The sequence below is a fragment of the Notolepis coatsorum genome (genome assembly GCF_963971535.1).
Source record: "Notolepis coatsorum genome assembly, chromosome: 14".
Taxonomy (NCBI): domain Eukaryota; kingdom Metazoa; phylum Chordata; class Actinopteri; order Aulopiformes; family Paralepididae; genus Notolepis; species Notolepis coatsorum.
The window spans coordinates 23,508,839-23,535,849 of NC_140178.1; the positions used below are offsets into that span (position 1 = coordinate 23,508,839).

At 42.4% G+C, this 27,011-nt stretch overlaps 1 protein-coding gene across 4 annotated transcripts in view; it reads left to right on the forward strand.

The window, feature by feature from the left end:
• The first annotated feature begins 2,116 nt into the window (after positions 1-2,116).
• LOC311241257 (uncharacterized protein) overlaps positions 2,117-27,011 on the forward strand; it is a 37,338-nt gene continuing 12,443 nt past the window's right edge. For 3 of the 4 annotated variants that reach the window (XM_084330020.1, XM_084330022.1, XM_084330021.1), the window contains exons 1-5: positions 2,117-2,310; positions 4,335-4,549; positions 7,340-7,607; positions 15,935-16,024; positions 20,599-20,853. In XM_084330020.1, the coding sequence (XP_084186146.1) occupies positions 2,176-2,310; positions 4,335-4,549; positions 7,340-7,607; positions 15,935-16,024; positions 20,599-20,853 (963 nt within the window). In that variant the 5' untranslated portion in view covers positions 2,117-2,175. The remainder of the gene's footprint in view (positions 2,311-4,334; positions 4,550-7,339; positions 7,608-15,934; positions 16,025-20,598; positions 20,854-27,011) is intronic. The other variant, XM_084330023.1, reaches the window with a different exon arrangement.

The following is a 27,011-nucleotide window of genomic DNA, read 5'->3' on the forward strand; positions in this document are numbered from 1 at the left end:
GGCAGAGGCAACCATGAGGTGCCAACCTGCACATCGGGAGCAATTAGGGGTTAAGTGTCTTGCTCAAGGACACTTCGACCCACTGCCCGGGAGGAGTGGGAATCGAACTGGGAACCTCCAGGTTACCAGACAACTGCTCTACCTCCTCTACCTCTACCTACCAGACGACTGCTCTACCTCCTGAGCCACTGTAGTGTTGCCCCGTATACTTAGAGTTGTCCACTCGTGGTCGGATCTTAATGCCAGTGGAAACAGGGCCACTGTTGGGTTGGCCACTGAGCAGCTGGGGTTAAGTGCCTTGCTCAAGGGCACTTCAGCAGTCGGTATTGAGGGAGGGGAGAATGTTATTCATTCACTTCCCTGCCCAGATTTTTCTCAGGGGGGATCCAACCGGGGGGACCTTCGGGTCCTCTAACCTCTAGGGCCACCGCTGCCTCTAGTTGTTTTAGTGCTAAACCAGATCAAACACACTACTGGATTAATTTCACCTCTGTAATAGACCCATAGAAATGCACATCTAAAACTATAATTATGATTCTAGATCTATAGTAGGAGATTGATTGATTGATTGATTGAAAACTTTATTAACAGATTGCAGAATGGGTACAATACAGTACAGCTCAATACACACAATTGTTAAGGGGATGCAGACCAGAGAAAGACTTTCGTCTTGTTTACATCAGGGTCCCCCATTTTCAATTCATCAGGACATATATGACATACATGACATACAGATATTCAGTACTGCTACATCTATACATTTATGACATACCAGATTTGCAAATACAGTACTGTTTGTGATACAGAAGGAGTCAAGAAAAGGGAGTATATACATTTGACGTAGAAACTGTACATTGGAGGAGGTTGGGTGGGGTTGTGTGGGGGGGGTTGGGTACATTGGGATATTGTCAACCATACTGGGTAATTTACATTGGAGGTGGTTGGGGGGGGGGGGGGAGAAACACTGTATAAACAAACAAAACTGTACATTGAGGGGGGGGGAGACACTGTACAAACAAGCAAAATTGTACATTGGACTATTGACAAAACCATACTAGGTAAATGACTGTACATTGGAGGGGGTTGTGTTAGGACATTTACAGGGGCCAGTTTTGAATTGCAGTCTCCCGTAGGTGTCCCTTGAGAGTGGTTTTGAAAGTGGGTATAGTGATCCACATTCCTTTACAGCTTTGGGTAGGGCGTTCCACATTGATGTGGCATAATTGCGAAACGTGTTTAGTCCCTTATTTGAGCCGAATCTGGGTTTAACATGATTTGTGGCGCTCCCTCTGGTGTTGTGATCGTGGTATTCACTGACCTTTGGGAAGTATTTTGACATGTACATGGGTACCTTGGTCGTGTAGTGTATCTTGTAGACCAGGCCCATTGCAAGTTGCTGTACTCTGTCGTCTACTCTAAGCCATCCTAGGTTGTCAAAGTGGGCAGGGGTGAGGTGGGTTCTAGGAGTAAGCTTAAGCAGTAGTCTGACCAGTTTGTTTTGAGATGTTTGTAATTTTGTTTTTAGCGCCTTTGAGGTGCTTTGGTACCATGAGGTGCAAGCATAGTCGTAGTACCCTTGAATGAGTGCTCCTGCCAGAGTCTTCAGGGTATTCTTGTTTACCAGAGAGGAGATCCGGTACAAGAATCGAGTTCGTTGGTTGACTTTTTTTATTACACTGGATGCCATTTTGTCACAGGAGAGATTAGCCTCTAGGATGGAACCCAGGTAGGTAATTTCATCTTTCCTTGTGACAATATTGTCACCCACTGTAACTGAGAAGTCGTCGGTCTTGCTGAGTTTGTTATTTGAACCGATGAGAATGGACTCTGTTTTGCCCATGTGTAATGATAGTTTGTTATCCGCGAGCCATATGCAGATTTTGCCTAGTTCCGAGCATGAGAACCAGCTCATGTGTGTGTGTTGTTTTTAAAACTAAATACCACTCAACTAAAGACCAGTGTGTGTGTGTGTGGGGGGGGGCATGTTTATACGAGTGGTCTTTCCACTCCGATACAGCAGGGCGGCGGAAGAGCACCAATGCGGTCGACTTGTCAGCCGCCAAAACACTGATTACACAGAAGAAAATATTTTTTCTCTTCGGGAAGAAGATACCGACAAAGCGGCCCTCTTTCTTTTCAACCAAGAAAAAGTCCAAACAAACCGGGAAAATAAACATGTACGCCAGGACGAACGCCGGGAGCGCACACGGAGACTTTCAGGACAGAAACGGAGTAAACTATGTGACCTCGGCGGAGTCTTTTGGACACTGCTCTCAGTTGTTCTGGAAGAAAGATCCCAATGACTCCGGAGTAAGAAAGCCTCCTGCTCATAACAGCCGTTAGCCACTAGCTAACGATAAAGCTACCGACTGCTCCTTTTCAAAATGACCGCTTTGTGTGTGTTTAGCCACATTGCTCGTTTGTTTATATAGCTACCGCATGTCCGACGCCTGTCTTCTCGGGGGTTTCTAATAGCATGCGATACGCGTTAGGCAAACGTTGTGTTTCCTCATAATAACAGCGTTAGCATCGTGCTAACGCCGCTGGTCGTCATGCTGAGCGGTTCATCATCACGGCCTAGTTTACATAGCGGCTAGTTAGCGTGTTAGCTCTCCGCACCGTGCAGCACACATCTAGGTCTAGTTGTAACTGTTGTTTTAAAAAGGGGCGCATGTGGGTGTTGCCTGTTAACGCCCGGGATCATTTGACCATATTAAATGGGACGTATTGGTTGATAGTTAATAACACCCACTTGGCTAACACCTAACAATGCAGCTAGCTAAGCTAACATGATTAGCCTCTCCGAGGAAAGCCTGGTCAGAACAAGGCAAAGAGGAGGAAGCGATGGAAACATGAATACAACTTTTGATCTGAAAGGGATCTGAAGTTTAAAATAGTCACAACATGATGGGTTGATTGTGTTACTGAAGGCAGATGTGAGGGTGAATGTGTCGGGCCTGTGTGATAGTGTGTTGGTGTCCCAGTGGAAAGCCAAACGGAAGACGCCCCCTGGAAGAAGTTTGAAAGACCCCTTTGTGATCACCCACACTTGACTGTGGTTCATTCATGCTGTTATTCCCCATACACAGATAAGATACATTTGCGATTAAAATTGTTTTTGCCTATCATGTCATCCTTTGAATGGTGTCTGGGAGTAGTTAACTACATAATGCAGTGCATTTACTAGTTTAACTACAAATTGCATTAGCCAGGATGGTGGTTTAACTACATTAAAATCTCAGTAGCTTTTTTTTGTAGCTTTTTTTTGAGTAGTTAACTACTTCAACAACCAGTGTTGATGTGAGGTTTTGCTTCTTGTCCTAGTCACTAAATCAAACACAGTCACGCTTTACTAAACTACTCTAAATTTACGAGAGTAGTTCAGATTTACTTGAACTACTTTTTCACTGTGAAGTAGCTAGTAGTTTGGTAAAGTACCGTTTTAGAGTAGTTTAGTTCCCCCAACACAGGTTGTTTATCGCCCCATTTTGGCCCTTCTGGTGCTATACATTATGATGGATAAACGTATCCGAAAGGGGCATATTCTATAACTATGTAGTAACGCTGTTTATTCCTTCTAATTTACTGCACACTGTCTAGCAGAGTCATAGTCCAACAGAGTTTCTCCATCATCTGAATGATAATCCAAACTTTAACCAGCATTTGTAAAGAAAGCTCTGAACACAAAGAGAGCGAAAACTAGATTAAGAGAAAATGATAAACTGCAACAGACATTGTGGTTGTAGGGCCAAAAATGTATACATACTAGGGGTGTAACGGTACACAGAAACCACGGTACGGTACGTACCTCGGTTTTGAAGTTACGGTTCTGTATGGGTTTTCGGTACAGTGGGGGAAAGTTTGGCTTTCCATGTTCATCTCATTGGTGATGTAGTGTTCAGTAACTAATTGTACTTGTAGGGCTGTCAACGAATATTCTATATTGAAATATTAATAATCAAAGATTTTTAATTCATAATTATATTAGATTGTGAAAAAAAACAGCCCCCGGTGGGTGGTCGTTAAGTGGTTAACATACCATTGTATTTGTTCGGTACACTACACAGCCGTTTGGTACGGCCGGATACGTGTACCTTTACACCCCCTAATACATACTATATATTTCTAAGTGAATCATAAACGATTCCTTGCAGCAGTATTGGAAAGAAAATAGAAAATGTTCAATGAAATAGCACCACTATTTTTTTTTACAAAAATGTATTACAAAATAAAGACGTAAAATCAATACGTCATGTAACATTGTAATTTGTACTGAAAAACTAGTACCTGTGCCCCGGTCCCTAATCTCCTGCCTCTTCATCTTCCTCTCCCAGCCGAGTTCCACCATCAGCTGGTGTGACCAGCTGCCCTCCTCCTCTGCCTCCCTGACCAGCGCCACTCTCAGTATGGACTCCCGGGCGGCGCCGGCACCGGCTGTGGACATGGACTCCGACGAGAGGCCCTACACCTGCGACCTGTGCACCTGCGCCTACAAGCACGCCAGCTCCCTGCTCAACCACAAGCTCACCCACCGGACAGGAGACTTCAGGTGAGGCCTCTGATTCAGATTCAGAGTTTTATTTGCCACATGGAAGCAATACAATCATAGAGTTTTCATACAAAATCATAAATACCGTAACCATACCATGGGAAAAAGGAGCAGGAAGAAGAATAATTCTTATAGTTACCTGCCCCATATTCCTAAACTAGGCTCTGAGCTGGTGACTGAGGGGGACGGCCTGGCGAGAGGACAAAGGGAGCTCTCGAACAGTAACGGGGAAAGGGGGACAAAAATAAATAAAGTATAAAATAAATAGATCAACCAAAAAGACCAATCCAGATAAGACTTTGACACAGACGATGCATGCATTACAGAGTTAAGGGAAATAATTAAGACATGCATCAAACAAACGACCAAATAAAATTACACGGTATGCAAGACATGAAGCGGAACAGACAATGTAAATTTGGCGTTAAAAGGCTGGGTGGCAGGTGTGTGTGTGTGTGTGTGAACAACCCGTCCATTTTCAAGGTCTTTTACATCTCGTTCCAACTGCTGGGAGCAGCAAATTGGAAGGAGGATTGGCCAAAGGAAGTGTTTACACAGGGAACGTCTAGCGAGATATCTACAGTGCCCACCGTCTCTGCCTACTAGTGCCTGTGAGATGCACTCGCTCCCCTCTGTTGTGTACTCATCAGAGCAGATACCCCTCTACACCGGAAACCCGTGTAGCTGTGTCTAGAACCCCCCCCCCCCCATACTGCTTTACAGGCTCCAGGGCTGTCTGTCCCCAATTCCAAAGCTTTGGCACCAATTATTTGATGATGGCTGCACTACAATGTGTGGGGGGGGGGGGGGGGGGTACAAAATGTAATGTCTATACCCACCCAGGTATAAAGACCATACTGTATTTTTAACACACGTTTTCAGCTCACTTCTAATTGGTCTAAATTTCAGTAAACATGTCCAGCTAAATTAAGAGTGCACCGACTCTTTGAAAGGAAAAAAATTGTTTTTTTTTGTTTTGTTCAATGAAAGCTTGCAAGTTTAGTTGGGGCGCATTCATTAGAGCTCTTAAGACGAATGGACAAGTTGAAGCCTTTAACGCTAAGTTTAATTAGCAGTTACTCACAGCGCCGAAGCACCTTCCTTCTGTAAGTCTGCAATCCACGATCCAGTAACCGATGTCGCACACCACACTGACAACACAGTCTGTGGTGAAAACGCAAGCTGTCCTCATTCACGGGCTGTAACGTGAAGGCCTGAATATACTTCCCGCGTCCGTTGGTACGCGTGGCGTAAATTGCGTAATTTTCACCAGCGCTCTTGTCCGCACCGTATACGCGTGCCTGTTAGATTTTGTGGCCACGCGGATATGCGCGCCGACTTCTCGAGTATACAGTTCCAGTCTTCCATCAACAACATTCATTTCGTGGCTCAACAACAATAAAACTGCAGCCTACATTTCTCCCCGTCACAGAGGTCAACTAAAGTGCAACAGCGTGATGTGCAGCATGTTTGGCTAAGAGTTTAACAAGCTCTATTTCTGTAAAGTATCTATTTGCAGAGTAACAAGTCAGTTAAATCAGTTTTTCCCCGAATGTTCACAATATGTATGTATGTATGTATGCATGTACAAACATTTGAATACTGATTTTGGCATTGATGATTACCATGGCAACCACGATTTTGAAGCTTCAACGTATTCGGGTCGGCCCCAACAAGCTCCCTCCCACACTGGGACTGTGTGTGTTGGGGCTGAATTATTAAGCAGAATTTGTGTGAAATGTGTGTAAAAATGTCTTAACTGAAGTACTGTGGCGCTGCAGAGACGTCTCGGCCTGCAAATCATATTCTACAGACTTAAGAAAACATCTTTTGTTTGACTTTTGTTTTTGACCACCTAAATGTTTACTGGGAGCGATCTGTAGTGCCAAATTTCCCTCTGGATAAATAAAGTATTTCTATTCTATTCTATCTTTTGTTTGGTACGGATCCCTGCAAAAATCATCAAATGAGAATGACAACACGAAAATGAGCATTCCCCTCAATATTGTGAATCATATCACAATTAGATTAGTCTTTTCACAGCAAAATCCTTAATTCATAATGTTCAACTAAGAATATACAGGAAAACTCATTTCTATTGCCTTGTATAAACTGGCAATAATGTACAGTTTCATCTTTGTTGGGAAGGTTTTTTGGGTTGTTAACCAGGTTCAGTGAGATGGGGTTTAAAGGGAGACTTGACCTGGAGGGCAGCAGCACATAGTTCTAAAGTTTGAGTTACGGTAAGAATTGTATAATATAATAATGAGTAACTTTTTTGGGGGTCATTCAAAAGGAAAACTAGGCTAGCAAAAGAAATGGCAGAAAATGATCACTATTGTTTTAACCATTACCATTTGAGATGTATTTGCATACCGGTATATATTAACGCGTTTGTAGATGGTAAATACATTTGCGCATCTTTCTCAACCAATCATACCTGAGAGACTGTTGCTTGAAATGTGTGAACTTAGTGAAACAACATGGCAAACGTACAAAACAGTTATGCTACATGGCTAGCTAGTGAGCTTCACCCAGCAATCATGCCATTCAGCGGTGTAATGGTTAACAGGGCTCCCCTCTCAATACACTACACAGTGTAGGTGCTGGTAAAAACAACAGAAAAAAAAATATTTTAAGACCAAACAACAAACAAAAATATTTTTTTTGAATAATAATAATAGAATTTATTTTTATACATTTCAAAATTATTTAATGATTATTCGAAAGTCGATGCGCATCTCTAATGTGTAACCTCTCTCCCACCCCTGTGTCCCCTCCCTCCAACAGATGTGACTTCTGCAGCAAGCCCTACACCAACTACATGTCCCTGCGGAACCACATGCGCATCCATGGCCAGAAGCGATACGTGTGCGACCTGTGCGGCAAGTGCTTCCGCCTGGCCCGGTACCTGCGGAACCACCAGAAGATCCACGACGACGGGCCACACCGCTTCGACTGCCCGTCCTGCTGCAAGAGCTTCCGCACCATGCTGGAGCTGGCCCAGCACCGATGCAACAATGCCGGTAGCCAGCCTGCTGGTGCGGTAGCAAGGAGGGTGAGTGATGGGGGGGCGGGGCATGTAAGAGAGTCGATGGATGGGTGTTGGTGGGTGTGTTTATGAGAGAGTGGATGGGTGTTGGTGAGTGTTTATGAGAGAGTGGATGGGTGTTGGTGAGTGTGTGTATGAGGGAGTGGATGGGTGTTGGTGGGTGTTTTTATGAGAGTGGATGGGTGTTGGTGGGTGTTGGTGAGTGTGTGTATGAGGGAGTGGATGAGGGAGTGGATGGGTGTTGGTGGGTGTTTTTATGAGAGAGTGGATCGGTGTTGGTGTGTGAGAGTGGATGGGTGTTATTGGTGTGTGTATGAGAGTGGATGGGTGTTGGTGAGTGTATGAGAGAGTGGATGGGTATTGGTGGTTGGGTGTATGAGAGAGTGGATGGGTATTGGTGGTTGGGTGTATGAGAGAGTGGATGGGTATTGGTGGTTGGGTGTATGAGAGAGTGGATGGGTATTGGTGGGTGTGTGTATGAGAGAGTGGATGGATGTGTGTTGGTGTGTATGAGAGAGTGGATGGGTGTTGGTGGGTGTGTGTAATATATGAGAGAGTGGATGGGTGTTGGTGGGTCTTGGTGGTGGGTGTGTATGAGAGTGGATGGGTGTTGGTGGGTGTGTGTATGAGAGAGTGGATGGGTGTTGGTGGGTGTGTGTATCAGGGCTGTACAGTGCGACGAGATGGTCGCGAATTGCCCCTTTAATTGGCCGTTGCGATTGGTAAATATTATCTGGGGGCGGGCTTGCGAGTAGTGCTTTCAAGCCTTGCATTCGCATTTCACTCCTAAATTATCCAAGGCGTGTGATGACGCGATGCCGTCACTCACGCGAGCTGAGCAGTGAGCACTCAGCAGCAGCGTTTCCGTTAGCCGGTAATTACCGGTATTTGACCGGCAAAATATGTTGAAGTCCGAATATTTAAATCTCTCCGGTCTTAATGTCCGATGAAAATAATTCCTCTAAGCACAATTTTATTATTTGAATTGTATTAAAATCGACTAAAATTAAATAGCCTATGCGATGAACGAAACAATAATTCCATTTTCAGTTTCATTGTTGCTTCACTCCGATAGGATGGCGCCGCTCAGATGTGAAACTTAATTTATTTATTTTTTTGAGCCTGCACGCTCTGGCCACCATAACGACAAACAGGTATACGAGGAAGAGAGAGAGATGGCGAAACAAGCTAAGCTTAGTAAATATTTCACGAAACCAAGCACAAGCAGGTCTAATAATGACAACGAAGATGAATCTTCTGAACTTGAAGTCACAGAGACCGCTGACGCTGATGCCGTGGTGGCTCCTCGCTGTTCCCCCCCCCGCTGTTCTCGCATGCAGGTACAAAACGGATAGGCACAACGAGAGACGGGGTGAGTGAGTGTTGACATTTTTTAATCATAATATGCAACTGTTGGTTGACTGCCGTGTCACATAGTAATGCATATTATTGATTATAACTAAATGTAGGCTATAACCTATAATGAAATTAACAAATGCGTTACGCGGACGTGGCTCGTCCTCTCTGCATGTGGCGACGAGCTAGCAAACGAGGCAATGTGATGATCAACTACAGTTTGCTGTGTGTGAAGTTGAACATTATGATATGTGTGACGTGTCTGATACAACGAGGTGAAGCGATGTCGACTCGAGATTCATTTGGGGGTGCATGCGACAGCTGCTGCAGTGCAAGCCTGCGGGGCGGGAGCTTGATGCTGGTAGCGTATCGCACTAACTTGAGAGGCGAGAGATAGTAATTTGATTCTGCAAATCAATTTCTCATTCTTCGCTTGATGTAATTAATACACATGTCCAATTATAACGGAATTCGTTAGCTCATAAAAATGTGATTATAATAGACTGCTGTTTAAAACTCTGACCGGAATTTCTTGAATATGTTGATAGAAATATTGCAGGACACCCAGACCGGCACGAATATGTTCTAACGGAAACGCTGCTCAGCAGGTATGATCAGCGGGAACAATCGACTGAGCACTCACTCTGATAGACTGGCTGACTGTCTGATTTAGCTATGAAGAAAAGTAAAGTTAGTATTGCTTCATATTTTCGACGCGTTTGACCTCCTATAGTGAGCCGAACTGAACTGAACTCAAGACACACGGAGAGAGCTGCGGCGTCTGCTGCGCCTCCTCCTCCAGCGCACCCGTGGCTGTTGTAACACTAGTCTCTAGTGGGACACTGGGACGTCACCTCGGTGAGCCTGCCAGCCGCTAGCTACTGATATCAACAAATGCTCCAGCAAGTCTATAGTAGTGCATGATAGCTCGCGTTAGCTTACTGTTCAAAACGAAACGTCCCATTAAACTAAATAGTTCAGATAGCTCCTGATATCAATGTCTTATAACACTGACTCTATGCGTATTCGAGCTGAGGGCACGCTGAATATAGTCAATAGGGTCCAGCTGCAGCGCCGGTGAATCCTGGCCGTAGCTGGAGGCTATAGTATAGGGTCCAGCTGCACCTCCGGAGAATCCTGGCCGTAGCTGGAGGCTACTCGAGTACACACAGACAGTGGAGCTGGTTGCATATAGCGAGCATTTTGACTTGTTGCGTGGTGGCGATGTCTCGCAGATAATACAACTACAAATATGATTATATAATATATATATTTTATTAAAAGAAAAAATTATATAAAATAATTTCTCTTTTTAAAAAAAAATCAAAAACAATCGATATAAATAATGGTAAAATTGTTATTTAAAAATGTGCCCCTAAAAATATTTTTTGCCCCTAAATTTCTCATTTAGGGGCAAGTGTGCCCCTAGTGAAAAAGCTTAGTGTACAGCCCTGTGTATGACAGAGTGGATGGGTGTTGGTGGATGGTAGGGTTGCCGCGGTGATGTGAAATTCGGTGACACCGAACATTTTACAAAATCATGCTCAATATCTAGAACATTATGCGGCTACATTGATCCGCTGTGTCTGTCCTTCTGTGTCTGTTTTTAATACATTTTTGATGACTAGTATCCATTTGTTGGACAGACGGAGTTGACATTATGTTCTAATTTAAAAATAAACCAACAGACGGTAATGCCATCCGTCAATTTTCTATCCAGTCACTGGCTGGATATACACAGATCAATGTAGCTGCAGCCGTTAGCATATTGCGTAAACATACTGTTGCCTCTCCATTCTAGCTGCTGCAGGGTTTAAATCTGAAAGATTGCCAAATCCTCCGCCATCGCTTTTTAACCTGTTGTGCCGTCTCTTAGAGTCTTCTTTGTCTCCTTCACGTGAAGTTAAATCTACTCTAAATGTGACGGTGAAACTTTCTCTGCTGCACAGAGACCAATCAAATAAGCTCTGCTGTCCATGCAGACACGTTCAGTTTATAATGTTGTCTGACTGAGTTATTATAAAAGAGCAAGTCGTTTATTTTTTTTGATGAATGTGGGAACTGATGCGCTTTATTTCTATTAAAAGCATACAACAAGCATACAGTACAGCAATGAATGTACTCGGTGGAGCCTGAACAGAGTAACACCGCTAGGGCTGTCTTAAATACTTCGAAGCTTTGAAGCTTCGTTCGATGGCACAAGCTTCGAACATTAAAAAAAATCTAAGTTAAAAAATAAATAAAAAAAAAATTACTTCGATTTTTGTGTGTGTTGGGAACAAAATTAACTTTTTGACTTACCAGCCATCTGGCTGGTAGATTTTAAAAACTACCAGCCAGGCAGATTTTTTACCAGCCAAAAATTAAAAATAGCTTTTTAGTATATCGCCATGTGTTATTATTACTATATAATACTCTCATATGCTATTTTCAATTAATATCATAAACAACATAAGGAATATTAGCATAATTTTGAGTGGACTGAAGGAATGAGTCAGCGTTAATAGTTTTAAATGCAAATAATTTATTGAAACATAGAAGTGGGGTCGGGGACACACACTGTTTCAACTCACCACCCCTGCATCATATTGTAGTCTAGTCTGTAGGGGTGGACGGTATAAACGGTATACGGTATAAACGGTATGAATTTGCTCTACGGTATGGATTTTGCCTATACCGTGTAACCGGTAGTGCAGCTCTAAAATAGCAATGACGTCATGTAACCACTGCGCGACTATTTCACTCGCATTTGCCCCTAAAAATAGATAGAATTAGTCATAGATAATAGATATGTGCGAACTGGAAAAAGTTATTTAGGAGGCTTCGCGCAGTGGGCGTGCCAGCCCCTCCCGCACGCATGTAAACACGGGTCTACTAGTAGTCTAGTGGGACGGGACGTCTCCCTGAGCTAACGTTAGCTTAGCTACCGTTACAAAATGACCCAGTCAACTATTCACTTTTAGTTTAATACATGATGAGGCATTGTCTAACCGAACGGTATCTAGTCGGCCAGCTACCGATAGCTCCTGACATCAACAAACGCTCCATCAAGTCTAGTAGAGTAGACGTGTATGATAGCTCCGTTAGCCGTTAGCTCACGTTAACGCAAGTTGGTTCACCGTTCAAAACGAAATGTCCCATTGAACTAAATAATTCACTGAGGCGTTGTATTAACGTTATATATCCGGCTAGCAGTAGCTACAGATAGCTCCTGATATCAATGTCTTATAACACTGATTCGATGCGTATTCGAGCTGAGGGCTTGATGAGCACAGTTATGTAACGTTATGCCAATAGGGTGCAGCGCCGGAGAATCCTGGCCGTAGCTCTGCTCGAGGCTACTCGAGTATAGGTCCAGGTGCAGCTCCGGATAATCCTGGCCGTAGCTGGAGGCTACTAGAGTACACACAGACAGTGGAGCTTGTTGCGTGGTGGCGATGTCTCGCAGATAATACAAGTACAAGTCTAATTATATAATATATATATTTTATAAAAAAGAAAAAAAAAATTATATAAAATAATTTTTTTTTAATCAAAAACGATGATACCGTGATATATACCGTTACCGTCTATGCTTCAAATTATACCGTGATATAAATTTTAGACCATACCGTCCACCCCTACTAGTCTGTCTTCAAACTTCCACTCCTCTCGAAACCTTTTTATATTTGAATATCAACATTATCTGTGCATCCTCAGTAATCCTCAGTTTACTACAATATACTCCTCTCCTGAGTCCTGACTAGTGACTTCATCGTCTTTCCAAACGCACGCACACACACAGAGAAAGGGAGAGTGCCCCCCCCCCCCCCATTTCCCTTTCCCCAGTCCACACTGTCTGCTGTTCTCTATGGCTCTGCCGCTGATCAGGATTAGCTTGTTAGCTTACGCTAACATAGCGTTCATTTCGGGCGATGTGGGCATAAAGGAATGGCGACGATGCAATGCATGTTAGATGAATTTGACCCGTTGTGAGAAGAAGAAAAAACCACAGACTTATTTCGGCTCGCAAAATAGGCGCACTGCTGTGTAGCTCTGCTCTCAGGGAACAAACTTAACTTTTTGACTTACCAGCCATTTGGCTGGTAGATTTTAAAAACTACCAGCCAGGCAGATTTTTTACCAGCCATTGGCGGTTGGCTGGTACTTATTTTGTTCCCTGTGTGTGTATACACATATACACCTACGTGCCTTGTATAATTCCACACATAAGAAAGAGAGATACTGGTATGAATAAACAAAATAGGAAATAAAATGTAGAAATGCATGCAATACATAAATAAATATGAATCTCCATATATGAAATAGAACATTTAGATAAGGTGCTACTGAGATGTTTTGGTGAGTTCTTTGTTTTTTTGTGGAAGTAGCCCTTCTTAAAAATGCATGAACATTCACTGATTGGTCTAGTGGAGTCTACAAGGTCTACATTGCCGGACCTTGTAGACTGACATAATTCTGTGCATAGTTTAGTCTACACAGGCCATATTTCAAATAATCAAAATCTTACTTCATTCATCTTAAACATTCTTGATTTGGGGGATTGGTAGTTCCCATGAAATCTGAAGTTGTTCAAACGACAACAGCGATCCACCTTGAATTAAATCACACAGCCGAGTGAAACCTTGTTGGCTGCGTCACAGTCACGAAAGGGGCTACTTAATTCATTAATCCAATCCACTTTATTTATAGAGCACATTTAAAAACAACAAAGTTTACCAAAGTGCTGTACAAGTCCCACAACATTTAAAAAAAGAAAAATTATTATATATTTAAAAAAAATAAAAAAAAAAAAAAAAAAAAAAAAAAAAAAACGAAGCTTCGAATTAAAATCGAAGCTCGGCCCCGAACCTTCGATTGCCAAAAAAAGCTTTGAAGGTCAGCCCTAAACACCGCTATCACTGACTACTGTGACAACAAGCCTGGTGTAAAGTGGATGGGTGTTGCTGGGTGGGTGTATATGAGTGTGTGTGTGGGAGAAACTGTATGTGTGAGTGAGGTCTGGAAGATGCAGAAGACATTAAGGCAATGATAATTATGAGGGATTATTTTCCCCTGTTAGCCATATGTCATATCTAATTATCTACTCAGTAGTGCAAAATCACACTAAGTAATCCACCCAAGACTCATCACATTGTTGAAGTGCATGATAAAGGGAAACCAATTAACAATGCTGATTTATTTTGCACATAATCTCACACACATCCCAAAACTGTTTTGCACACATTCATTTAAATTATTATTATAGTAAATTAGTTTGAATATGGACACCAGTGATGTAATCGGGGACATTGAATCCTTGTGTTGTGTCAAATTACAGCTCCATGAAATTATGTAGATGAAAGAAAACGGCAATTCCATATGGCCATATTATATGTGCAAAATAAATCAGAATTTATTTTCTGGTGAAGTACCCATTTATATATAATAAACAAAAAAAAACTCTTCCCTGAAACACACACCAGCTTCATTTTTGGTAAATTGGGAGTTAGGCTAATTCGTTTTCGTTGTCCTTACTTTAAACAACATAACTGTGTATCACGATTTCACTAGATCATAATTTCATCATTATATGATCCCATTGAAAGATGAAATAATTATATTATTTAGTCATTGCCCGGCCCTAGCTGAGAGAGTGTTTGTGTGCATTTTGTGTTTGTGTTGGTAAGAGAGAGTGTGTGTGTGTGTGTGTGTGTGTGTAAGCAGGACCCTAGGCAAGCTTCACCACTGTGCCCGCCCCCCCCCCCCCCCCCCCAATCAAAACATCTTAACAGTTATACAGTAAAGTACTGCACCTTTTATTTATTACAAATAAGAGCTAAGAATAAATGTAAAGTGCACTGCACACTAAAGAATTAAAACAAATAAACAACTTGGCTAACAAAACAATAATACTACTAATAATAACAATAACAAAACAATAAAAGAATGTGGACATTTGCTTTCAAAGAAAATAAGAACAAATGTAAAGTGGACACTAAAGAATTAAAACAAACAACTTAGCTAACAAACAATAATAACAACAAACAATTAAATGTGAAAATTAGCTTTCAAAGAAAATTATGTATTGTAAAATATGTTACACATGTTAAATAATCAAAATATAATATGCTAAATAAACAAACCAATAAATAAAAATTACAAATTCACTTTGTCTCAAGAACTATTTACATTCCACTCCCTATCATCACACTTCAAGGTTAGCCTACATATTAGCTCCTCTTCATACGTTAGTCTTTCTTTCCTCGACGCTCACTTTGAGGAGGGGGGGGGGGGGGGGGGGGGGCAAAACTGTGTTCAGCTAAAGAAAAGAAAAAATAGGGTTAGGCGGAAGAGACCCTAAACCAATCAGAGAGGGTCTTCGCACACATAGGCTACGTTTAAAAAATCATGCGTATGACCCAGTGTCTTGTCTGAAACTATGGACGTGCAAGCATGTGTTCCCCTACTTCTGTCTTTGTGAGAATCGGAACAGTCCTCACAAGTATAGCCCAATTATCAAAACAGTCCCCACTTGTGAGGTTCGCCTTGTCCTCACAACACCCCACGCTTTAAACTCCAGGGTTAGAGAGTCGGGTTTGGTTGCGGTTAGGGACAGGGTCAGGGATAGCAGCTAGGAATGTCCTCACTACCAGTTAGGGCTGCACGATTCTTGCTAAAATGTGAATCACGATTTTTCTCTAAGAATTGAGATCACGATTCTCTCTCACGATTCTTATTTTTCGTCATTTAAAAAAAGTAAAGTAAAAAGTAAAAACATATTAAAAAAAAAATTATAATTTTTTTTAAAGAATTAGTTAAAACATCTTCATAATTTAGAAATGAGATCACATAGGTCTATGAATCGAGATCGCGATTTTTTTCCTGATGAATCGTGCAGCCCTACTACCAGTATAGTAATACCAATATGTGTGTGTGTGTGTGTGTGTGTGTGCGCTTGTGTGTGTGTGCGTGGCTGCGTGTGTTGGGTTCATAAGAACCGGTACCACTGTCCGTCCTGCTTTAAGAGCTACCGGAACATGCTAGACCTGGCCCGGCATCGCTGCAGCGCCGCCGCCAAAGACCAGGTTGGTGTGAGCATGGCCTGAGTCAGTCTGGTGTCTGCTGTGGAAGTGGTGTGTGTTTGTGCGCGCAAAAACATAAATAAAGTACTATCGACCACAGGAAAAAAGGTACATAGCGTACGCTTGTTATAGCCATACGTTGTATATTAAGTCTTGTATGAGAAATATAATTGTTTCATATAAACGTTTTTTTTTTTTTAAATCGCCAAGACCAGGATTCAAACCGACAATGGTCAGTGTCGCGGGAAAGAGCTCTCATCCACTAGACTAAACCTCCCACCCACCCTGATTATATGACGATGGTTCGTTTTAACAGTTGTGGTTAAGATGGAAAGTTGGGGTTCGATGGTTATGGTTAGTTCAAGGTAACAGTGTGGTTATGGTTAGTTTAAGGTAACAGTGTGGTTATGGTTAGTTCAAGGTAACCGTGTGGTTATGGTTAGTTTAAGGTAACAGTGTGGTTATGGTTAGTTCAAGTTAACAGTGTGGTTATGGTTAGTTCAAGGTAACCGTGTGGTTAAGGTTATGGTTAGTTCCAGGTAACCGTGTGGGTACGGTTATGGTTAGTTCCAGGTAACTGTGGTTAGGGTTATGGTTAGTACCGTTAGTTCCAAGTTAGGGTTAAGGTTATGGTTAGTTCCAGGTAACCGTGTGGTTAGGGTTAGTTCAAGGTAACTGTGGTTATGGTTAGTTTAAGGTAACCGTCTGGTTAAGGTTATGGTTAGTTAGTTCCAGGTTAGGTTTAGGGTTAGTTCCAGGTAACCGTGTGGTTAGGGTTAGTTCAAGGTAACTGTGGTTATGGTAGGGATGTCCCGATCCGATCACGTGATTTTCCGAAGATCGGGATTTTGTATTCAACAAACATGACCATGTTCACGTCTTAAACTCATACTGAGGCCTTAGTTTGGGTTTTAAATTGCATATCATCATTTATTTATTGTCACACAGAGCAGAAGAATTTTTTTTTTAATCCCAATTTCTCACATTACATTCACCCTGAATGTTGACGTTATCCAGGTGAAAAGTTAACTTCATTCAAGCGAGGCATTGCAATCCTTGACATAAATCATTTGATGTATAATTAATAGTGCTGTCAAACGATTAAAATATTTAACTCGATTAATCGCATGATTGTCCATAGTTAACTCGCGATTAATCGCAAATTAATCGCATTTTTTTTTTTACCTTAAACAGATCTTTTTCAAGTTCCAAGTTTTAATACTCTTATCAACATGCGAGTCAACAAATGCTTGCTTTGTGCAGCCATTTAACACAAAAGGATGACCCTCATGCATTGCAAATTTGCATCAAATTCAAAACAGAGTGATGCACAAAATAACTTAAAAGAAAATAATAATTTAAAACAATGAATAAAGTGTGCATGAAATAATAGGGGAAAGAAAACGTTAGGAACTTGTTACATTCACACACACAAGGGCTGATTAATCACACACCCCCCTCTCTCCCTCACACACACTCTCCCAGCTCTTTTTCTCTTGCCCCTTCCTCATCTCCTCACCCCCCTCTCTCTCTATATCTCACACACACACACACACACACACACACACACACACACACACACACACACACACACACACACACACACACACACACACACGCACACTTCAGAAACAAACATAGTATCAATGAGAGCATCAATAATACACCCGAGTGAAGTCTAGTAAAAAAAAAAAAAAAAAATTTAAGTTAATCTTGAGTTAAAAAAATTAGTGGCATTAATAGAATCGGGAGTTAATGCGATATTAACGCGATATATTTGACAGCCTTAATAATTAAATCAAAGGAAATGCGTTTGGGTCTGAGAGTGTGGCTGGATACTATTGGTTTGTTTTGGCAAAATTCTTCTGCTCTGTGTGACAATAAATAAATGAATGATGATATGCAATTTAAAACCAAAACTAAGGCCTCAGTATGAGTTTAAGACGTGAACATGGTCATGTTTGTTGAATATTTTTAATTTTTTTATCGGATCGGGAAAGATCGGTATCGGTAGATACTCAAAATCACATGATCGGGATCGGATCGGGAGCAAAAAAGTGTGATCGGGAGTCCGGGACATCCCTAGTTTAAGGTAACCGTGTGGTTATGGTTAGTTCCAGCCAGGTAACAGTGTGGTTAGGGTTTCCTCGAGGCTTTCAGAAATGTGTTCATTTCCAGCAGGGGAGCTCAAACCTTTTCTGAAAACATTAAGTTAATTTTTTTTTGAATATGTACTTATGTAATACAGACACGTTGTACATACATCAATATATTACTCATACTATAACATAATGTTCAATATGTACCTTTTCCCTGTGGTCGATTTGGTACTTTATTTACATATTCAGCAAGATCTGGCTTGTGTGTGAGGAACAGGCAGGGAACTGTAGTTTTAATATAGTGGTCGACCGATATGGCTTTTTACTGGCAGACACCGATATTTAGAGGGCACAATTTTTCAACAATTTAAAGATGCTGGCATGTCATTTATCCAATCGGGTGCATTCCATGTGGGGAAATGGGAAGTAGGGAGGGGAATAGGGGCTACATGCACACAACATGTAAACAACAACATTAATTTTGGACCTGCAAACTCTTATCCTGCTAAAAGCTTTTTAGTATTATGTATTTGTTTTAAATGATTGCTCTTTACTTTAGTAGATCTGAACTCTACTTATTATTTAAAATCAACACATTGATTGAACGTGAAAATCTGAAAAGAACCGTTTTTGGAATCACTTCACACTTTGCGGGACTGACGCAAGGCGGAGCACTAATATTTGAGTCAATCGACCATGTGGGTGCAGTGACCGACCAATAACCATCATCAAAATGCCAGATATCTGCCCGATTAACAGAAATGTTAGCACCGAGTAGGGAGCTATGGATCCTATACCCACACCAAATGAGCAAAAATCCTACCTAATATATTATTTACTCTATTAATGTAGAATCTTTGTGATGGTGGGCCATTTTGTCACATTGCCCTCAAACGTTTTGGCTGTTAATGGTTTGAGAAATGGTGGTGATTAATAATTTCTGGTGTCGTACACTTCTTTCTTTAATCAGTCGCCTCATAATTTATAGATAAGAATAATATAATTTATTCCCTTTATTCCCTTTGTGGATTCATCATAACTTACAAGCAGCACAATATAATATCTATAGACTGGTAATAGAACTCAGCCCATAATAGCGGTTTATTTGCGGTTGAGGAGTTGCGTTAGGGATAGAATCAGGGTTTGGGTTAAGGTTGGCGTGTAGGGGATGAATGGAAGTCAATGGAGTGCTATTGGTGTGAGTGTGTGAGAGAGAGCACAGTTGACCCATGCCATCCACCATCCATTTAAGAACAATGTTTGTAAATAAAATGGTATATATTGAATATTTTTTAGATGGATTCAGTCTTTTTATTTATATATTACACCCAATGGTAATTGTTTTCTTGTTCTGCAAACAGGTCTAGGTTGAACATGTAGCCTACACAAGAAGACAAGATGCTAAGCGATAATCACTCATCAACGTGCCTCATGCATGCAGATGCATCAATCACCTCTCTCTCCTTCCTCTTTCTTCTCTCTCTCTCTCCTATCTCTTTTTTTCTCTCCTCTCTCTCTCTTGACATGCTATATTGGCATGAATGTTACATTAATAATATTGCAATGTCTAAATACAATATGAATTTGACCCCAAATTTCTTTCTTTCTCTTTCTTTCTTCTCACCTCCTTCTCTCTCTCCCTGTCCCTGTCTCTCTTCTCGTCTCCCTTTCTCTCCTTCCCCCACTTTACCTCTTTCCCTCTCCCCTTTTCTCCTTCCCTCTCTTCCTGTCCCCTTCTCTTTTCTTATCTCCTTTTCTCTCATTACCTCCTTCCCTCTCTCCCTGTCCCCTTCTCTTGTCTCCTTCCCTCTTTCCCTCTCCCCCTTTCTCCTTCCCTCTCTCCCTGTCCCCTTCTCTTGTCTCCTTCCCTCTTTCCCTCTCCCATTTTCTCCTTCACTCTCCCTGTCCCCTTCTCTTTTCTCATCTCCTTTTCTCTCATTACCTCCTTCCCCCTCTCCCTGTCCCCTTCTCTTGTCTCCTTCCCTCTCCCCTTTTGTCCTTCCCTCTCTCCCTGTCCCCTTCTCTCTCTTGTCTCCTTTCCTCCCCTTTTCTCCTTCCCTCTCTCCCTGTCCCCTTCTCTCTCTTGTCTCCTTTCCTCCCTGTTTCTCCTTCCCTCTCCCTGTCCCCTTCTCTCTCTTGTCTCCTTTCCTCCCTGTTTCTCCTTCCCTGTCCCCTTCTCTATTGTCTCCTTTCCTCCCCTTTTCTCCTTCCCTCTCTCCCTGTCCCCTTCTCTCTCTTGTCTCCTTTCCTCCCCTTTTCTCCTTCCCTCTCTCCCTGTCCCCTTCTCTCTCTTGTCTCCTTTCCTCCCCTTTTCTCCTTCACTCTCTGCCTGTCTCCTTCTCTCGTCTCATTTTCTCTCATTACCTCCTTCCCTCTCTCCCTGTCCCCTTCTCTCTTGTCTCCTTCCCTCTCCCCTGCCTCCTCCCTCCTTCCACTACCCCCTTTTCCTTCCTCCTCTCTCTCCTCTCTACTCACCAGTCTGGTGGTCGTCGTTCTAACTACTCGGCTCATCGCCGCCAGCAGCAACAGCAGCAGCAGCAACAACAACAACAACAACAGCAACAGCAGCAACAACAACCACAACCACCACAACCACAACAACAACAGCAGCAGCAGCAGCAGAATAACAGCAACAACATGATGCAGCAACACGGTGTGAGGAGCCAGCAGGACTCCCTCTCCTCGCATTGTGTCTCCCCGATGTCCCAGAGTGCCATCTCCGACCCCCACCAGGTAGGGTTAACCCTCTCCAGGTGTCACCATCAAACCGTTGTGATGAGGACTTAGGGGAATCCCCGTCAAAGTCCATCTAAAAACAAGCGAGTCACTCTGCCTGCCGTCTTGATGAAAATGGGGTTTAACAAGACATGGGGCCGGTCGCACAAAGCACCTTAAGTTAAGATTTTCCTTAAAATCCGAATGAATATTTCCTTCAAATAAAATTTGGTTTCACAAAACACCCTTTTTTACTCTTCACCTGGTTTCCTTAAATGTTTCCTAACGTATTTTAAGGTTTTCCCCATTATCTTGGTCTTATACTAAAGAGGTCCCTTAAAGTTACTTCAACCGCAAATATTGAATCATAACTAGAATACTTGTAGAATCGCAATACATATCAATATCAGCATCCAACTAGGTAGGTATGGTAGGGCTCACAAGTTTCAATTACGATTTTCACTTCCTACAATCGTCAAATCATAACACAATCAAACGATTATTGTACCACATGCCATGTTGCTCTCATTTTGTCTAGTGTTGTAAATGCAGCACACCCTTCCTTCACAGCGATGCGCTCCCACCCCAAACAGCAGTTTCAGCTCGTATTGAGAGGGAGGAGAGGGTTCCACGGTGCGGTTCTGTAGTTATTTTGAAACGTCTTTGGTAACTTGTAGAATATGACAGAAAGGCAGCCTTTGGTCGAGCGTTTCACTCGTATTTGCGACTAAAACATTGTTGCATCAGCTGAGCAGACAGTTGTTTACTTTCGGTGTAACAGCTGAAAACGTTTGAACGTTTGGTTGAGCTTCAGAAAAAAGATGGAATACAGCTAAATGCAATACCTGCAGCAGGAGTATTTTGTGCAGCAAGGATGCTCCTCCAATATGACGAGGCATTTTCTTCAACCCCCTTCGACGTGTTGCGGTCTCCCACGGTTAGCACCTTAATGTTACACTCGGGTTATAATATCTCCTGTGCTGCACAAGCACGAACTAGTGTGCACGTGGAGAGAAGTCTGGCTCTAGTGCAGGGGTTCTCAAACTATTTTCTACCACAACCACACAAAACCCATTTTATTTTAGGATTTCTTTTGGGCGACCCCACACTTAACTCGGGTTATCTCGCCAACCGTTGAGCGCCAGAAACCCGAGTATACTCGGGTTTTGATCTTTGATCTTTTCCTTTGATCCACGTTCTATACGGTCAGTCGGAGCCCTCTAGGTGTCTGTGATTCATCTACCTACGTTGGAATTGCAATGACGATCGAATCTCACCGGGTGGCAGTATCGCCTACCTTTTGAACTGGGAACTGAGGATATCACTTGTCTTGTGATCCACTCCGGCTGTTTCCACCTAGGAGTGGATCACAACATAGCAATCGGTGGAAGATTTGGTGCCTCAGAGCTAGGGGTGGACGGTATGGTCTAAAATGTATATCACGGTATAATTTGAAGCATAGACGGTAACGGTATGTATCAGTGTTTCCGTTAGAAATTTTTTTTTGCCTGATAGGCAGGCTATATAAAGAATGACATCCTCAAGGCATGTAGATTTATAATATTTTAACTTAAAACTAGGCTACTTTTGCGTATAAAGTCATTATATTCCAATTAAATAAGTCCCGAGTCCGTGCTGCTCCCATTGCAAACAGCCGGGCTGGATGCTGGATTTTGCTAGAAGCATATGTAGCTGCAGAGCCAGCGGCGCTTTCAGGTCTGGTCACAGCTTTCAGCCGTTGGGTGGGGGGGGGGGGGGGGGGGTGGGGGGGGCGCTGTTGAGCGGACCTGACTGAAAGCGCCGCTGGCTCTGCGGCTCTGCAGCTGCATGCTATTCGCAAATCCACTGCTGCCGCCGTCCCCCCGGCTCCCGCTGCAGCCGTCGTTATCATAACACTACACGCATATCATAATGTTTACAGCAAACTGTAGTTGATCACCAGGTATGTTTTATTAACGTAGATAACGTAGAATAATTCATATAAGAAAAACGATAGGACATCTCTTACCTTTCTCCACTGGTTAAAAATGCCAGGAACTGAAATTGAAACTTGCTGTGCGCCGCGGTGATATGCGTTTATTATGAAATGACAATTGCGTGTTGACACGCCCACTGCGCGAAGCCTCCTAAATAACTTTTTCCAGTTTGTACATATCTATTATCTATGACTAATTCTATCTATTTTTAGGGGCAAAATGCGATTGAAATAGTCGCGCTGTGGTTACATGACGTCATTGCTATTTTAGAGCTACTCTACCGGTACACGGTATAGTCAAAATCCATACCGTAGAGCAAATTAATACCGTTTATACCGTCCACCCCTACTCAGAGCTATTATTTCCCGTATGGTAGCCATGCCCAATATACACGAGTAATTGCGATCGCCATGGGATCGACTGGGATTTATTCATTTGAGTACTTTCTGACTGAGGTAAGGTCCATCTTAGGTAACCTGCTGGTAAAACAGTGTTGTAGCTTACCGGAAGTAAAACTTGCTTTAGGTAACAATCACAGTTTTGAGTTAAAACGACCCCCCCCCCCCCCCCCCATGATGATTTTGTGAAGACACATATGTACATGGTACCTTTTTATTTGGGGCTTCAGGGGATCAACCAGAACGATTTGGGCTTATTGCATATAATCTTGCGATCTATGGAAAAAGACTGGATTATTTCGGAAATGGGGCAATGTTTATTAGCGTGTAACAAACTACAGTGTGTAGAAATGAACTGATTAGTCAGTAATGGACTATGAACAATGACTGTAAAATGATGATACTATTGTCTCCATAGCTATAATACAGAACACACGATGGGTCTGCAAACATCGCTAAAATGGTCATTAACGCTGGCACCAAACAGTGCAGATGGCGAAAGCTAGTGGCCCTCAATGAGTTAATGTATTGCGTAACAACAACAGCAGCACACGTTGTTGAACTTGATCATGCATATTTATTAGAAAATTAAATTACAGCACAATGTTATCAATGAAATTAATAAATATTATCAACAAAAGCAACGGAATTGTTTCTGTATATATATTTGTAAAACTAGGCGTATTTTGCCAAAATATGTTGGTTGCCAGAACATTAAAAAAAAAAAAAAAAAAACGTTCATACGCTTTTCAATAATATGTTGAATATGATACGTGGCTGCGTTGTGCAAAGGGGACAAGCTTTCTCAGCGCAGCATTACACAGCACTGGGTACTCGTTCCGGACTCGTATCCAGAACTTTGTGAGGGCCTGTCCAGTAGGGCTGACCTTCTAAGCTTTTTTTGGCCTTCGAAGCTTCGTGGGCCGCCTATTCGACTAATAGGGGTCAGCCCTAAAAAATACTATAGAGAATTGTCAGTGCTGTAAAGTTTAAACCTTTTTAAATCTTAGACAAACGAAACACTTTGCTTTTATGAAATATTGTAAGCCGTCATTTGAGGCTTTATAAAAGCAGCAAGTTGTATTCAACACGGAGGAGTTAATGAGGAATCTCCATGTGCTTGTTGTAGTTAACAAAGAGAGGCAGAGTTAATGAGGCGTATGACGTCCGTTGCATTGGAGGCACAAGATTTTGCAGGTTAAAAAAAAAGTATATATATATATATAAAAAAATATATATTAGAATCCTGTGCCCATCGAACGAAGCTTCGAAGTATTTAAGACAGCCCTACTGTCCAGTGAACTTGACTTTCAGTAGCTCGTCACAAGAAAGATCAATGCGCGCCTTCTGCTCAGACAGTGTCTGTCTGGCAGCCTGTTGCGTCCTGCGTAATGAACGGATCTTGGATCCATTGTCCGTGCCCTTTCTTTCAGGAAAATAGTTCAGAAATTTTTCTATGTGGCTACAGATGATGGGCTTCGTTTGGGCTACATTCTGTTCCTCCAAAAAGCCATCAAGCAGAGTAAACACTCCAAAATCTCTGTTGATGATCCCGGAGTGCCACAAACTGAGTTTTTTTTAATCCAGCTGCATTTTAGCTGTAAGTCCAAACAGGTCCGTGTCCCGACCTTGTAGTCCCAGATTCAATGTATCGAGGATCCGCGACTATATACCTGTACAGGATGTAGTGAGATGTGTATCCTAAACGCGGCACTTTGCGCTCCGCGATTATACCTGTGCAGGATGTAGTGAGATGTGTATTGGAATACTGTGTGGCCTCTGTTGATGAAGGGGCGAGACATGGCAAATACTGGCGCAGATACTCAATTTCATCGGCGACGGCAGTGTGTGTTCCTGTATGTGCCGCCCATCGCATGCGTGTGTCACTGCATGATAAATAAAGGCTTTTTTTTTCAAAAATCCAGTCATAATGCATCAGAACCGGATGGCGAAAACTAAAGTTGCAGCAACTTAAGAGAAAAGATGCCTTCATGTCGTGGTTCATTATGTACCGACTAGAGCCTAAATCTGCCAAGAATGAAAGGTAGAATTGTTCTTGATGTTTAATTTTCTCCCCCACCAAAAATATTCAACTCAAAACGGACATTTTATAAGAACCGGATACGATAACCAGAACTAAAATCCAAGCAATACCCAACTCCTGAAAAAAGTGATGGTATGAACATTTTTCATTGTGCTCCTAAATGTCTGTGTGCTCCTACGTTTTCTCAAGTGGCCATGTGCTCCTTGGGAGGAAAGTAAGCGGCACGCCCTGTCATGTTCTCAAATCAATGAGAAATCGTGTCTTATAATCGTGATTTCAATATCAATCAAAATAATCGTGATTTATGATTTGTCATCGAGCAGCCCTACATGATGGTACCAAAACGGGAAATAAGCATATCGTCCCAGTCCTAATATGAAATGGAAAAAAGAAATGTTTAGGCAACAGGATCCCTGTTTACTGTACATATCTGCAGGAGTCAGGAGACATCTAAAGATATGAGCTGAGTTTAGTATGTACACAGTGAACTAGGGCTGACCCCTATTAGTCGATTAGTCGACTAATCGGTCGAAAGGAGCCGTAGTCTACTGCCAACCTACTGCCAAAATAAAAACGTATAATTTTTTTTAATTTTAATTATTTTTTATCATTCTTTCCAAAAGAAAAGAGGCCTAGAAGCGTGGCTAACGCTAATGGCACGCATACCAGAGGCTAACTGCCTACGAAAACAGGCACAGAGGCACTGAAAGAGGATTTCACCCATCTAATGAACACACACTAGACTAGACAAATATCAAGATGTATCCATCAGTGGACCAATTGCATGCTTTTGCAGAGGACAAGAAGCCTTCAGTCGACTCCTTCAGACATTAAGCACCCCCCACAGCCCAAATGGAATGATAAAAAAAAAAAAAATTGTCGACTAACAGCTAATTTTGGCCAATCATAGTCGACTATCCAAATCCTTAGTCGGGGACAGCCCTACAGTCGGGGTACAAAATGGCTACACGCCCAGCGCCATTGGCTTGTAGATTTATTGTTTGGCGACTAGAATTTAAGGTCTGCCCGCCACCTGGCGGCTAACAAAATACACTGCATCTACCTCGGCCGGCAGGTAATGGGTCGGCTGTGCTCGGCGTCAATATGATGCGGCGGTGGTGAGTTGAAACTGTGTGTGCAGGGGAGGAAATTAGGCCACTTTACTCGCCAATTGCGAGTATTTTTTACGTTTGGCGAGTAATTCATGAAGAGCACTCGCCAGTCTGGCGAGTACTAGTAATTACAAAACAAAACAAAAAAATCATTCTGCAATCTGCTGATTCGCTCACTGACACAAACCGAACTCTGACTCCCCCCTTGATTCCTCCCATTTGCGCCACATAATAATCAGACCATAACCAATGAACATCATCGTTGTACAGATGCGCTCTAAGCTCCTCCAATGAACACTCGTTTTCTAGAAGATGCCGCCCATCTAGGGGAAGTGGACAGACCACTGACTGCGCGCAGACCTACAAACTCCTGCCACCGGCAGCCGGCTTGACAACGTAGACAAACTTACAAAAACACATGAGTGGATGAAAATAATTGCATGTAGAGTCGTCGCTTTCGGATATCGGTGCGGTCTGACATGGGGGCGAACAACAGCACGCGACGCGTCTCCTTCGAGTCGGATGAGAATGACAAGTCAACAACATTAGCCGGCTAGCTACCTAGCATGTAACAAGCTACCATAACGCGCATTCAACATAGTGGACTATACTGAGCGGCTTTGCTTAAATGCAGCCGAGTGACATT